Source organism: Narcine bancroftii, chromosome 1 (assembly GCF_036971445.1).
Source record: "Narcine bancroftii isolate sNarBan1 chromosome 1, sNarBan1.hap1, whole genome shotgun sequence".
Lineage (NCBI taxonomy): Eukaryota > Metazoa > Chordata > Chondrichthyes > Torpediniformes > Narcinidae > Narcine > Narcine bancroftii.
In genome coordinates this window covers 341328786-341341787 of record NC_091469.1, presented here as the reverse complement: position 1 = coordinate 341341787, position 13002 = coordinate 341328786, and the positions used below count along the sequence as shown (strand labels likewise).

The 13002-nt window shown below is 42.1% G+C and overlaps 1 protein-coding gene across 3 annotated transcripts in view; it reads right to left on the bottom strand.

The window, feature by feature from the left end:
• tert (telomerase reverse transcriptase) overlaps positions 1–12381 on the bottom strand; it is a 49100-nt gene extending 36719 nt beyond the window's left edge. For 2 of the 3 annotated variants that reach the window (XR_011348370.1, XM_069910034.1), the window contains exons 1-5: positions 12161–12381; positions 8619–10911; positions 7827–8022; positions 1845–2034; positions 412–585 (exon numbers count right to left, since the gene is read on the bottom strand). Coding sequence is in view for 2 of the 3 variants with exons in the window: in XM_069910034.1 (XP_069766135.1) it covers positions 412–585; positions 1845–2034; positions 7827–8022; positions 8619–10911; positions 12161–12370 (3063 nt within the window). In the remaining variant the exon portion in view is untranslated. Of the gene's footprint in view, positions 1–411; positions 586–1844; positions 2035–7826; positions 8023–8618; positions 10912–12048; positions 12140–12160 lie in introns of those variants that run through there. The other variant, XM_069910041.1, reaches the window with a different exon arrangement.
• Between the last annotated feature and the right edge of the window lie 621 nt (positions 12382–13002).

The following is a 13002-nucleotide window of genomic DNA, read 5'->3' as shown; positions in this document are numbered from 1 at the left end:
CTCTAGTCATTGTTTCTCTTTCTAGGACCTGCTGAATATTTTGCTGATAGACAGCATGGTTTTTCTTTTTTTTTTCCGGGGGGTGGGGGGGGGGGGCAGGGAAGAGCTTGGCTGTCTGCAAAAGGCTTCCATGATAGTTCTGGGGAGGGTTTGCATGAGCCACTTGTGTTGTTCGAGGGACTGGCAATACCGAGCTGCAGTGCTCAGTCACAGGGTCACCTACGCAAACAAGGTCAGTCTTCTGAATCCAGAGAAGGCAAGTTCTGGGGAATGTGGAGCACAAGTGACAAGCCCACTCAGAATAATCTGAGACAATGCAGAAGACCATTACCAACCAAGTGTTACTATTGCAATTGGTTTAGACTAATTAGCTTGATGTTATTACGTTACGTCGTAGGCCTTTTAACTCACTTTGACAAAATAATAAGGACGATCCCTGTTCAGTCTTCCAGCTTTCAAATTCGATAGCACGAACTCCCTCCATGCTTTATAAATGTCATCAAGTCCATAAACAGAGGAGCTCTTTAGGGTTGGGTTCTGATGTTGCTCATAAGTCAGCACGTCAAAAAGGACCTTCATCTGAATCTTTTGGTAAAAATATTGTATAAAAAGTTTACAAATAATAATAGCTCCATCAACTCCATTTTACGAGCAAAATTTTATCACATCCCATCACATTCACCGCTGACCTTGGATGAATTCCTCGACAATCTTTTCCATGGCATCACAAAATGGTCGAGGAATTAGGAGTGTTTTTGGATATCAGTTAGTTCTAGTCAATCTAATTTGAAAATATAGGAACACAATTCATTTATTTATTTATAATTTAAAAAAAAACAACTACCCAATTCCAAATCAATTATAACATAGGTTATAAATACAGTAAAACCTCCAGTATCTGGAACCTATGGGAATTGGTAGATGCTGGATAAGTGAATCTTTTGGTTGCCTGATTGGTGAACTATCCACTGGTGGTGGGGGGGGGGGGGGGGGGGGGCACAAATTTTAAACTTTCATATTTTTTACCTATTTGTTTTCCAAGATTTTTTTTGCTGATTGTATAAGACTGCCAATTGCTAAAATTCCAGATAATGGGGATTTTACAGTACAGTGTTGTATCTCAGTTAGGTGCCAGCCCTCCAACAATAAGCAAACAGAATCTTTCTTTAATTAGAGGACAGAGAAGAATGGAGGAATAGGACAAAATAGGAAGAATAGTTGCATTTCTCAAATAAATTAACAGCACAGATAATACATTCAGATTTGACCCTGGGATATAAATGTTTCCATTTGTTCTCAACATTGAGAAAAATATGTATAGTTACCTGACAGAAACCATGGGCATCCTGAAATATTTTGCAACTAATATAATCCAAGAAACAATGGCAACTATATTCAGCATAGCACAGTGAGACTACAACAATACTTGCTGGCAGTTTTGGTAGAGAGATACACTCACTCGAATTAACTGCACTTTTTCAGTTAGCATCATCGGACATCAGTCTACAAATGAGAGGACAGAACAGTGCTTAGGTTTAAATATCTCAGCTGAGAAACACATCAGCATTACACTGATGTGCATGTCTGGACTTTGAACATTCTGACTCCTCAACTAACACACAGGGGACTACCGATGATGGAATCTGAAGCTGAGCACAATCTGTAGGAGAAACTTGGGTCAAGCAGCATCACTGAAAGAAAAAACTCCCACGGATGCTGGTTTGCCCTGAGTTCCTCCAGAATATGAACTAGCTTGGCACCAGTTAGAAAATTATTTAGCAGCCATGAGGCTTTCCAGATCCATTTTCATCATCACAGGCAACATGCAAAAAGGTAGTACTAACCCTGTTGAAGTTTTGTCTTTTTCCTGAGATTTTTGGTCTTGATATATTTTGCATTTTTACAATTGGTCGCAAGCCATTTGTCTTTGGAATAAACCGCAAACTGGAAGGGGGCGCTGAGCTCTTCTGCTTAAGTTTCTGCTCCACATCCTTGGATGAAATTGGTTGTAGCTGTACTTTTGCTAGATGATTTCTGCAGTTGCATGTAAAAGAAAATAATCTTCCTAATTCAACATCAACAGGAAACTACCGTTTTTATGTGCCCGAACGCTAGAAGTCGAAAAACCTTAATTTGATTTTCGGAAGGCCTGTATCACATTCAGTACTGCAGCTTGTCACGTTGCTCTAAGAAGCCTTCACCTTGATGTTTAGGCCGATGTCGAGAGATGATCATTTAAGACCAGAAGACCATTCACCCCATCCAGTGCCCCATCATTCATCATGGCTGATTCACTCTCCTTTTCAACCCCATTATCCTGCCTTCTCCCCACATCCCTCAATTCTCTTCCAAATAAAGAACCTATTTACCTCTCAGTCAAACATTCCAAATGATTTGGCCTCCACAGTTGTCCCTTTGCACCTCTGATTTCTGAACTCATTGTCCATTTAGGAAATGTCTATACCTTTATTCCTTCCGCCAAAGTGCATAATCATGCACTCTCTACACTGGGTAAGAAAGTGACAGATGGAATACTATCTCCCAACTCGTCTCAGTTCTTCAGACCCAGACACTACCTGCCCCTCCACCTATCTTTGAAAGCTCTGCAAACTTGATCACAAAGCCATCAATTCCAACAGAGAATACAGAGAGGGTTAAAGACTTATGAACGGCTTCAAGTGAGCCAGCTTTAGCAATGCCCTGGCCATCTCTGCTAATTAGTTTCAGCAGACACTGAAATTAATAAATTCAAGCCCCAGCAAAATAAGACATTGCCAAGAGGGATTCTGACACTATTAGACAAACTTTAAAGCAGCAACACCAAGGCAATCCGAATGACGATAGTAAATTTTATTAAGTTGACAAATATTTAATTTTATCTTCCTTATTGCCACGTTCTCTTCTGGCTCTAACCTCTTCACAATGTAAAATTTCACTTGGTTCCAATTACAGGCCTGTGAGTGATTGGAATTCAATCCATAGGGTAGCAGTTCCTAAGCAACCAGTAACTTTTGTATATTGTTGCATGTTGAATGACTCAAGACCTGGGTTTGCTTGGGGGTGTTATTATTTACAGAACACCCATGGCAATGTGTCATCTTTGCAAGGAACACCAATTTTGCAAGTGTACAGCAATAATTGCAGGGGGCCATCACTGTAAATCCCAACCAACTAAACTGGGTGAGGGAAGCCAGGCGGCTGTAGTGTTAATGAGCTAAAAGAAATGTAAACTGGAAAGTGCAGGATCATGCCAGCTTCTTTGACCCCAATCATAATTATAGGGACCCACATCACTTACCTTAATTATTAAACTATGCATTTCTAAACCAAATAAGATGTGCAAGGTTAGGAATCAAACTGGAACACAATGTCCCTTCAGGCTGTGGAAGAGAAGCAAAAACCACAAATGGATCAAATCTGCTCTTCCAGTGGAGCTTGGAAATCCAACTAGTCAAGGGCTATGGACCTCCCTGTTCAAAATTCCCATCAGTACTCCAGCATGAAAGAATGAGCATGTTTAAAAGGCAGTTAAAAAAGGATAGCAACACATTGCATCTCTAAACTCACGGGGCATTACTGGTGCTGAACAGGAGATAGTTCTAACTGGTAGTCCTCAGTGGAGCAGAATTGCCACACATAGTCCCTCGATTTTATTTTGTGAGGTTCTTTGGGGACTAACAGTTACAGAGCATATTAAAAAATAAGCAAAGGAGATTTTAAAAAAAAGGCAAATTATGTATAATAGAGCATAATGTTGCCTCAATTATCAAGTTTAAAACTGGATACTTTTAAATGTGATTTTGGCTGGAACTTTTACTTACTTGTGGACACGGTACATTAATAGGGGCTCCAGCTCAATGGTGTCACCTGGTGGCAGATGTTGGAAGTACATTATCACAGAATTTTGAAGACTCCAGTATTTGAAGAAGTCTTTACTAGAGTAATCTGACACCAGTCTACTGATCTGCTTCTTTCCAGTGTCACGCAAATCTCTTCCATTAGTCTGCCTCAACTGTGCAATTCATTTTACACACCAAATCTACAGCATCTCTTCAAATTTCTTTTCTCACTTTACGCATCAATGGTCATGTATCACTGCATCTTTAACTTCTGATTTACCAAACAAAAGGCCTCAATAATCTGGAAAACCTGCAAAAATGTACTCTCTACTTGCAGTTTCCTACAAAAATAGTCCCAATGTTGTAAAACACTCCTCAAAACGGTTTCTCAACTAGGAAATCACTTCAATTTCTTTAACATTAATATTACTTTTGTTTATGCAACAACCAAATGTGCCACAAACATTCCAAAGAGGACAGCTAATTTATTTCTTTATCTTTCTACTTCACGATCTTATTTATAAAACCAAGCTTAACACTGGTATTTTTTAAAACCTGCATAGACATCTTTGAGGAAATTATGTACCATATTTGACAGTATATAGACTTCCCCACTCTCTCCCCCCCCCCCCTTTCAGCAGAGAAGATTAAGATTTTTGTTTTGCGTATTTACAGGCAAGTTGACCAACGGTTTCCTCCTGCAAGGCCCCACGTAGATAATGCATTTGTGTGTACCTTCACACATCTCCATGGAAACCCTCCAGCCTTGCACAGCTGTGTCGCCAAAGCCAAATTTGTCGGTATACTGCTCAGTGGAGCTCTTCACCGTGTTGGGCTGGGAAAGATAGACACACATGTTTGCTTGTGGCCTATCGCCGACTTTCTCGCACACGAGCAACAGCGGCAACACTTCCTCCTGCCCACTAGATGCCAAGGTTCAGGCTGCTTCACCACCATCCTCTACCGTGCAAAACGCCGAATCTCTGGCGTGCCAGGATACATGCATGCAAGGGGGAGGGAGGGAAGCCAGGGCAATAGGTAAGGCCCACTGCCGCGGGGGTTCTGCCGATTGATTGACAGGCATGCCGGGACACGTGCACACACACGCGAGGGAGGAGGGGAGGCCAATGGGCCAGGCCTACCATCGTGGGGAGCAGGCTAAGCCTTCAGCTTGACAGGTCACTCGCTCACTTCCACCCACCCCCGCACCTCATTCAATTTGCTTGGGGAGCCGCGCTCATTGAACAAAGGCTCAGCATGGAGCCTGATCACCGAGGCCCTGTGCTCCCCTCAAAGCATGCTATTGATTGTACGATCGGCATGTACTGCAAACATGGCCATTGTGCTGCTGGCAGGGGCTGCCATGGTCAGCCTTCTCAACAGGGGAAGTGAGCGATGGTTCAGGTCACCTGAGGGAAGATGGTTGGCAAAGCTGCGGGCTTGCTTCCTGGACAGCTGCACCACCTCTGAAAAGCTGGGCAAGTAGCTGGCGACGTGATCAATTTTGCATACAAGTCAGGGGTGGGGGGGAAAGAACCAGTTATTATATGCTGTCAAATACGGTTCTCTAGTTCAATTTCTAGATCTTTTCTCAAAGACAGTATCCCAGACCCAATCATCTTCAACTGCTTCAATGACCCTCCTTCCATCACAAGGTCAGAAGAGGGGATGGTTGCAAATTGCAGATGATCAATTCTATTGCAAATCCTTAGCAATTAAAGCACCGACTCATCACAATGGTTAAATGATGTAATGACATATCGAAGTTTTGAGATAATTAGGAATAATATTAAAGATAAAAAGTTTCAGTTTGTAAAGGTATGGCGCCCATTTATAGAATTTTATCATAACTGGCAGTTTTAGATATGGGTGCCCTAGTGCTGATCCATCTAACTTCTGGAGGTCACAACTTGATCCAACTTTATATTTCTCCTGTAACCTTGATTAGAGGGGCTAGATTAGTATTAGGGTTTTTTTTTTCTTTTTGATAAATGGATTTACAGGGTTTAATTACAAATATCCTAGATGATATTTCTTTTTTAGAAAGTATATTAAGGCAATAATGAGATTTCTTATACTTAAAAATTAGTTAAATAATATTATTATCATTTTAACAAACAATCACATTTAACAATTAGGGATGAAATTTAAAATTAGTTGTATAGTGCATTTTCTTTAATTATCTGTCATGTATATGCTATCATATTGCTTTGCTATATTAATAACTTGTATATGGATCACCAGTGGTTCTCAACCTTTTTCGTTCCATTCAAATACCACTTTAAGTAATCCCTATGCCAAAGGTGCTCTGTGATTAGTAAGGGATGGCTTAAGGTGGTATGTGAGTGGGAAGGGAAGGTTGAGAATCACTGCTCTAGACCCAATGGTTACTGAAATATTTTGCTTGAGAAAAATTGTCATTTGCCCATTTCCTTTGGAGTTATGAAACCGTGCACATAACGAGTCAATTAGGTACGATTAAAACAGTGGTTTTCAACTGCTTTCCACTCACATACCACCTTAAGCAATCCCTTACTAATGATTGACCACCTATGGCATAGGGAATACTTAAAAGTGGTATGTGAGTGGAAACCAAAAAGTTGAGAACCACTGTGTAAAACTCAATAAAATATTTTAAAAAGAAAGCAACTGAAGCACACCGTGCAACAAAACCAATGCTCAAGCATGTAACGTTATGTGCCATATCATAGATGCACCAAAAAAAGCGCCTAATCATCCTTCTTTACTACCGTTACATTACTACTGTAAATATCCTGGGCTTACTAGAAACTTAACTGCTCCATGTGCACACACCACCAATCCTTTCCAACATCTACATGGCACAAGTCAGGAGTAGATAGTGCATTTGGATGAGATACTGTTACTGCATGTTTGAGGAGAGGATCAACAGATATTTGAAGATTTTTAAAAAAAACTTAAACATAGAGCAGAGTAACAGGCCCTTCCAGCCCACAACCACCCAATTGACCTACAATCCTGGTACAGTTTTGAACAACTGGAGTAAACTAGAGCACCCAGAGGACATCCAAGCAGACCCAGGGAGAACATACAAACTCCTCACAGACAGCACCTGATTAGAGGCTCGGTCACTGGTGCTGTAATCTTCTTCTTTGGCTTGGCTTCGCGGACGAAGATTTATGGAGGGGGTAAAAGTCCACGTCAGCTGCAGGCTCGTTTGTGGCTGACAAGTCCGATGCGTATTAGTTTCAATAATCAAAAAGTACACATATCGATACCAAATACTTTCAAAATCCTGACTGATTTTCTGTGGAAAGTTCTGTCCAAGGAAGCAGTGGCGGCTGCCTCATTAAATATATTTAAGACACAGTGAGATTGATTTTTGCATCACAGGGGAATTAAGGGTGATGCTGTGCTAATCATGTAGCCCACGAGAATGTACTTGGTAATGTATGAGAATTCTTTCACTTTATTCCAAGATTTGGAAGAGAGTGAAGAGATAGAAGCTTTTTCCTCCATGACCTCATGCCCAGCCTAGCAATTAACCAAACGCTCAAATGAGTGCAATAAATGATCAAAACCAACTTGTATAACTGAGCAATCTCCCACAATATAATGAAGAGACATTCAGCAACTGAGGAATAAATCTGAACTGTGTCTGTTCCCTGCTTTGCTTCCAAATGGTGCCAAATAAACCATTTCCATCCAAGGGAAGTAGTCAGACCTCTCAGCTGCGAGGCAGCACCTCAGGTTAAAGTTCCCTCCATATGATATTTGGGTATCATTGTGCATTTCAGTAGTTACTGGAGTGAGCCTTGGGCTCACAACTTTAAATGAAGAATAGAGTAGCAGGTGATTACTCCACCAGAACAATGAGGGACTGAAATCTTTCATTTGGTATTACGAAGATTTATAGCTCCATTTAGTGCTATCCTGAGAGCATGTTTTTATAATTTTACCGGGGCTCAATTTTGTAAAACATGAAGAAGCACAAATAAATTTCCTTACCGCACCCCAATGCTCTGCACTTCTTTCCAAACACATTTCCTGTAGTAGAAAAGTGTGTTTTTCATGAATGTTGTCTCCGTAATGTAAAAGAATGACTTGAGCAGCTGTATCACATAGGTTTCCATTAACCAAAATAGGAACCTCCTGAGAATATCTTCACGTAACTGGTGTTCTGATGCAGGGACAGAATGCTGGACTGGGAAATATAAAGGATTTTTTTTTTAATTAGTAGGGAATTAAGAACAGGGATTTGAAATAGTTTTAGCAATATCGAAGGACCTTAAGTAGAGTGACATGGGAAATTAGAAGGATTATTTCATTTGCTTGATCTCAGTGTTAAATTAGCAACCAGAGCAATAGAAGAGAGGGGATTTGGAGCAATGTTGTGGTAGATCCATACATTGCAGCATTTAAAGCATGTTCAGCAACCCCTCCCCATTCCCATTCCCCCCCCCCCCCCCCACCAAAATACAAATGCTTGATTTTCCTTACTGGACTTCACAATAAAAGTTTAACACTTACGAGACTATAGCCTCCAATTTGGGCCTTATTCAAGGATACATTTTCCAAACAGAAATACTAATGCAAAATTAACTGATTATTTGAAAGACACAATAATTAGAGTCGGTAGATTATGGATCTCAAAATTTGCCTCTATACTCCCCACTGCTATGAAGTTATTAACAGAACCATGATCTGACTATAGCAAAACTGCCATGATGCTTAAGGAGTACAAGGCTTTCATACATGATCTCTTTTCACTTGAAAATTAATACAACATTGTAAAGTCACCTTTGTTGAGTTGAAGCCAAGTGCAGTCATTCACTCTCATTTTCCACATCAGTTCACTGCAAGAGAATTTATCAAACTTTCCCAAGGAGATAAAATTCTTCACGTTCTTCAGGAACCGTAATTTATTGTGATTTGAACCCCAAAGCTCATCTGATACAACCCTGAGCACGCACTCCCTGACAAATCGGTAGACCTGAAGAGGACTGCTGTGCTGCTTAAGCAAATGCAGTAACTCTTTGTCCGAACCGCCTGATCCTTTGCTGCAGGTGAAGTCAACAGATGCCTCGACCTCTTCACTTGCTTTTTGTTCTAATGCTGTACCTTCAGGAGGAAGACCCTGCTCAGGACATACTCCAGGCCATTCCAAAGAGGTCCAACAACGTGCACGCTCTTCTATTATAGAACTGTGGCTATGAGGATCGGTACCCACTGAAAAATCGTCCTTTATGCTTTTGTTCAAAGTACATTGCTGTTTTTCAATTAGGTGGGTACCTGCAGTAACAGGACGATGAAGTTCCAGCATTCCTGCAGCACTTCTAATAAGAGGCCTGGTGGCTACCTTGGTAACAGAAGAATTTGGCTCACTTTTTGACTTAGCATTTGAATCACTATTGACCTTTCTTCCATCCCAAACATTAACATGGCAATTTCTAGACAATATTTGCAGATACGGACAGCGCTTATGATTTCGCAACAATCGAAAGAAAAGATTTCTCATTTGCCAGTAGCGCTTTGGAAATTTTTTCCTTCTCCTCAGATTCCTGTGCTGCACTTGTGCCATCCTAGTCCCCAAAACATTTCTGTTCAAGAATATGGCTTCCACAAGCCTCTGACCACCTGACCTGAGGCCCTGCAATTGATTTAATATAAATGTCTTTGGCAAACATTCTACATTATTATTACAGTACATTATATTCCTTCTTTCAATAGAAATTTCACTCCATGTTCTTTTCTTTATTCGTGGAGCATCTTTAGGATAAAGTGATGGCCCAGAGAATGTAGGCTTTATGAACCCATCAGACTCGGTGTGGTGGTGTTCCTTTTCAATGGCACCATTCCAGCAAGTGTGTACTCCACCAGAGGATTTAGAGTCATGTATGTTGCTTGGATTTCTGCTTGATTCTCTGCCATCAGGCATTGACTTTTTCCTTTTTGCACGGTCTATTGCCTTACATTCATTCCGTTCACCAATTTCTGCAACAGGGAAATTATCACAGCCTTTTCCACATTTGTAGGGCACTTTAATTTTAGCCTGTGGCTCTGTGACTACCACATTCTGCCCTTCCACTATAGGGGATGGAACATCTTTGTCAGAAAAAGGAATCTCTGTACCACACACAAAATATCCATTAGTTTCACCTTCAGTCTGTGCCTGTGCCTTGGTACCAGTCCTTTTATCCTTTGTCTTTTCTTCCATTATGCTCTTTATTGAAGTAAATTCAGGATATTTTGATTTACCTTCATTAATATTACTGGTTTCTCCATTCCATTCCATTACTATTTCACTTGGCTGGCCAATTACACATCCACTATGCTCAATTGTCTCAGGAGGCCTATGCAACTTATTCTCCACGAAGGCTCTTCCATGTTCTGTGATTTTCTCTTCCACCAGTACTGACAGCTGGCTTCCTTTTACCCTCTTTGCTGGAGCCTCCACTCTATCATCATCTAGAAATCGTTTTAGTGACCTTCCCTCTTTGGGGTGCACAGCCTTTGATGTCCATCTTCCAATATCACCCTCAAGTCTTGCCCTCTTCACACATTTGTATTGAAGCACATTTGGTGCCTTGCGAATTTTCTGCTTGCTGAGCTCTAATCGATTTCCATCTTCTGATAATCTTTCCTTCCATTTCCTCTTCTTGGATAGGAACTGCTTATAAAAGCCAACTTTCCTTTGAGCCTGCTTTAGCAGAAATCTAGATCGATATTGGATCGGCCTCTGCCTAAGCCAGATAGACTGGTGAGGAGTACCACTTGCAAGGAGATTATAGATGGGAACTCCACATAACTGAAAGCAACAGCTTGGTGGGACATGTCTAAAGAGGGAGCAGTGTTCCAGCAAATACATCATGACATCATCCCCAATCCTGCTCACCAGTGTCTTCCACAGTTCGCTTGTCTTGATAACTGCCGTGGTGGTATTTATTTGGTAACTACGTACGTTAGAGGTAGATCTGACAGGGTTGAAATTTGTTTCAGTTGCATTGCTGTAACAAAGTGTAAGCACATTTCTTTTCCTTTTTTCACAAATTCTTTGGATGACTCGCATAACCACGTCACTCTGCGTTGACAGCTGAAAAGAAATGAGAGAAATGCATTTATTTTTCAGTTCCAAAATAAGAACAGCTGCCAAGCATCACGACTAGAGCAGCCTCCAGTGTTTCTGGGTTAACAATTATTCCAAATAAGATGGAAGTTCCTGCTTTTCAAATATACAAACAGAAGCCACTCTCCATAGAGGATGGGATTGAAAGCACCCCTTGAATGGAGCACGTGGCCTGAAGTTCGTTGGATTGGAGCATCTGGCTCCAAATACCACGACCCAAGCTCTGCACTTTGCAATTCTTCTCCACTGATAAAGGTGGACCAAAATTGGGTAGGAAACTAATTTGAATAGGTGACAGACATTGTGTAAAATGCAGCAAGATCAAAGCCCAATACAAACCCAGATGATGGGGGAGGGTTATGCCAGCTTTCACAAATAACAAGAATATTGCAGAGATGGTTTCCTTAACCATGTTCAACTTCAATTCTCGTCACTAAAAAGATCATTCTCACCTCCAAATTGGTACAATGATTTGCACTCTTCGTGATGGTCGCGTTTATAACAGCTGAACATCTCTTTCCTGACAGATTTTTAAATATAATTCCCACTTGCTTAACAAATACAAAATTATCCTCACCAAAAAGAGATAACCCTTTCCACCTTGGACCACCAATTCCAAGCCTTGGACGTCATGCCAAGTCTTTGCAGAGGCTATTTCTTGTCATGCTGGATGAGATCACAAAACACCCAGAGGGCTGGTTATGTTTCTATATCCAAAGAGGTAAGCATAATTTGCCAAACAATTAGCTGTTGCAATCCGGTCTGTTCAAAACGATTATATTAATTATTTGCATGAGAAAGACCTGGATGGCTTTGGGAAAGGGGGTTGGGAGCGGTTTCATGCCTGCAGCAACCTGGGCTCTCTCGTTCTGTTACTTCACTGGTTGCAGAAGTGAAATGTTGGTCGCGATGCAAGGCATCGTTGCACAAGCTGCCACCCACCTCAACTGCGGAGCCTTCGGTGAGCGGGGAGTAGCGGCAGTTTCGGGGAGGAATTGCGACCCAGAGCTTATTAAGTGGTCGCCCCTGTCACGTCCAGGCTTGCTGGAAAGTGCGGCACAAAGCGGCAGGAACGTCCCGGGCTGGAGAGAGGCTGAAACTCACTTTTAAATGCCTAACGTCTTCCGTTCTGCAAACCGAAAGTTAGTCACCCAACATTCTGCTCCTGGACGAGGAACATGGCCATGCATTCAGTTTGGAGCCCGAGCCTTCGTACCTGCTGGAATGTGACTGGCCGCCACAGAGGCTTGGCCTCCGCGGGGACACAAACGAGGAGCTGGGAGATGAAACGCTTGTAGTTGTCACTGTCGAGCGCCTCCACCAAAGCTGGTGGTGCCACAGCATCGATCTGCGAAACGAACCGCTCGATGGAGGTGACGCGAGGGTAGAGAGACGCCAGCAACTTGTGCACGCTGCGGTCGTCCATGGCCCGCTTCACGGCGGTACGCCGTGGGTTTGCTTCCAGCCCACCGCTCACTGTTATGTGTGTCACTGGACACCAGCTGCTGTCAATCAAACTCTGACTTGCCCCCCCCTCCCTTGCAAATGAAGATTGGGAACTCCACTAATCAGCTTGCTCTCCTTCCCCCCTTTAACTAGTTATTCCAGTTCCTGCTTCCTTTCTCTCTCTACCTAGCCTGGAGTTTGTTCAGACATCTCTCCTGTTCCCCCACACCTTCAAGCCTGCTGAGTTTCTCCAGCCGTTGTGTGTGTGTTTCTTTTCAAGATTGGGAATTACTCAATTCTCAGCTTTCCCCTCTTGTGCTCATGCACCTAATGCTTCTTGGCAGTTGGCCTGTGCTCCTCTCGCCATCCCTTCTCCTTCCACCCCCACCTTTTTACAGGACCTGCTGAGTTTCTCCAGCCTTTGTGTGTTTTTTTTTTCAAGATTGGGAATTACTCAATTCTCAGCTTTCCCCTCTTGTGCTCATGCACCTAATGCTTCTTGGCAGTTGGCCTGTGCTCCTCTCGCCATCCCTTCTCCTTCCTCCCCCACCTTTTTACAGGACCTGCTGAGTTTCTCCAGCACTTTTGTGTATTTAGTTTAATAACATTATG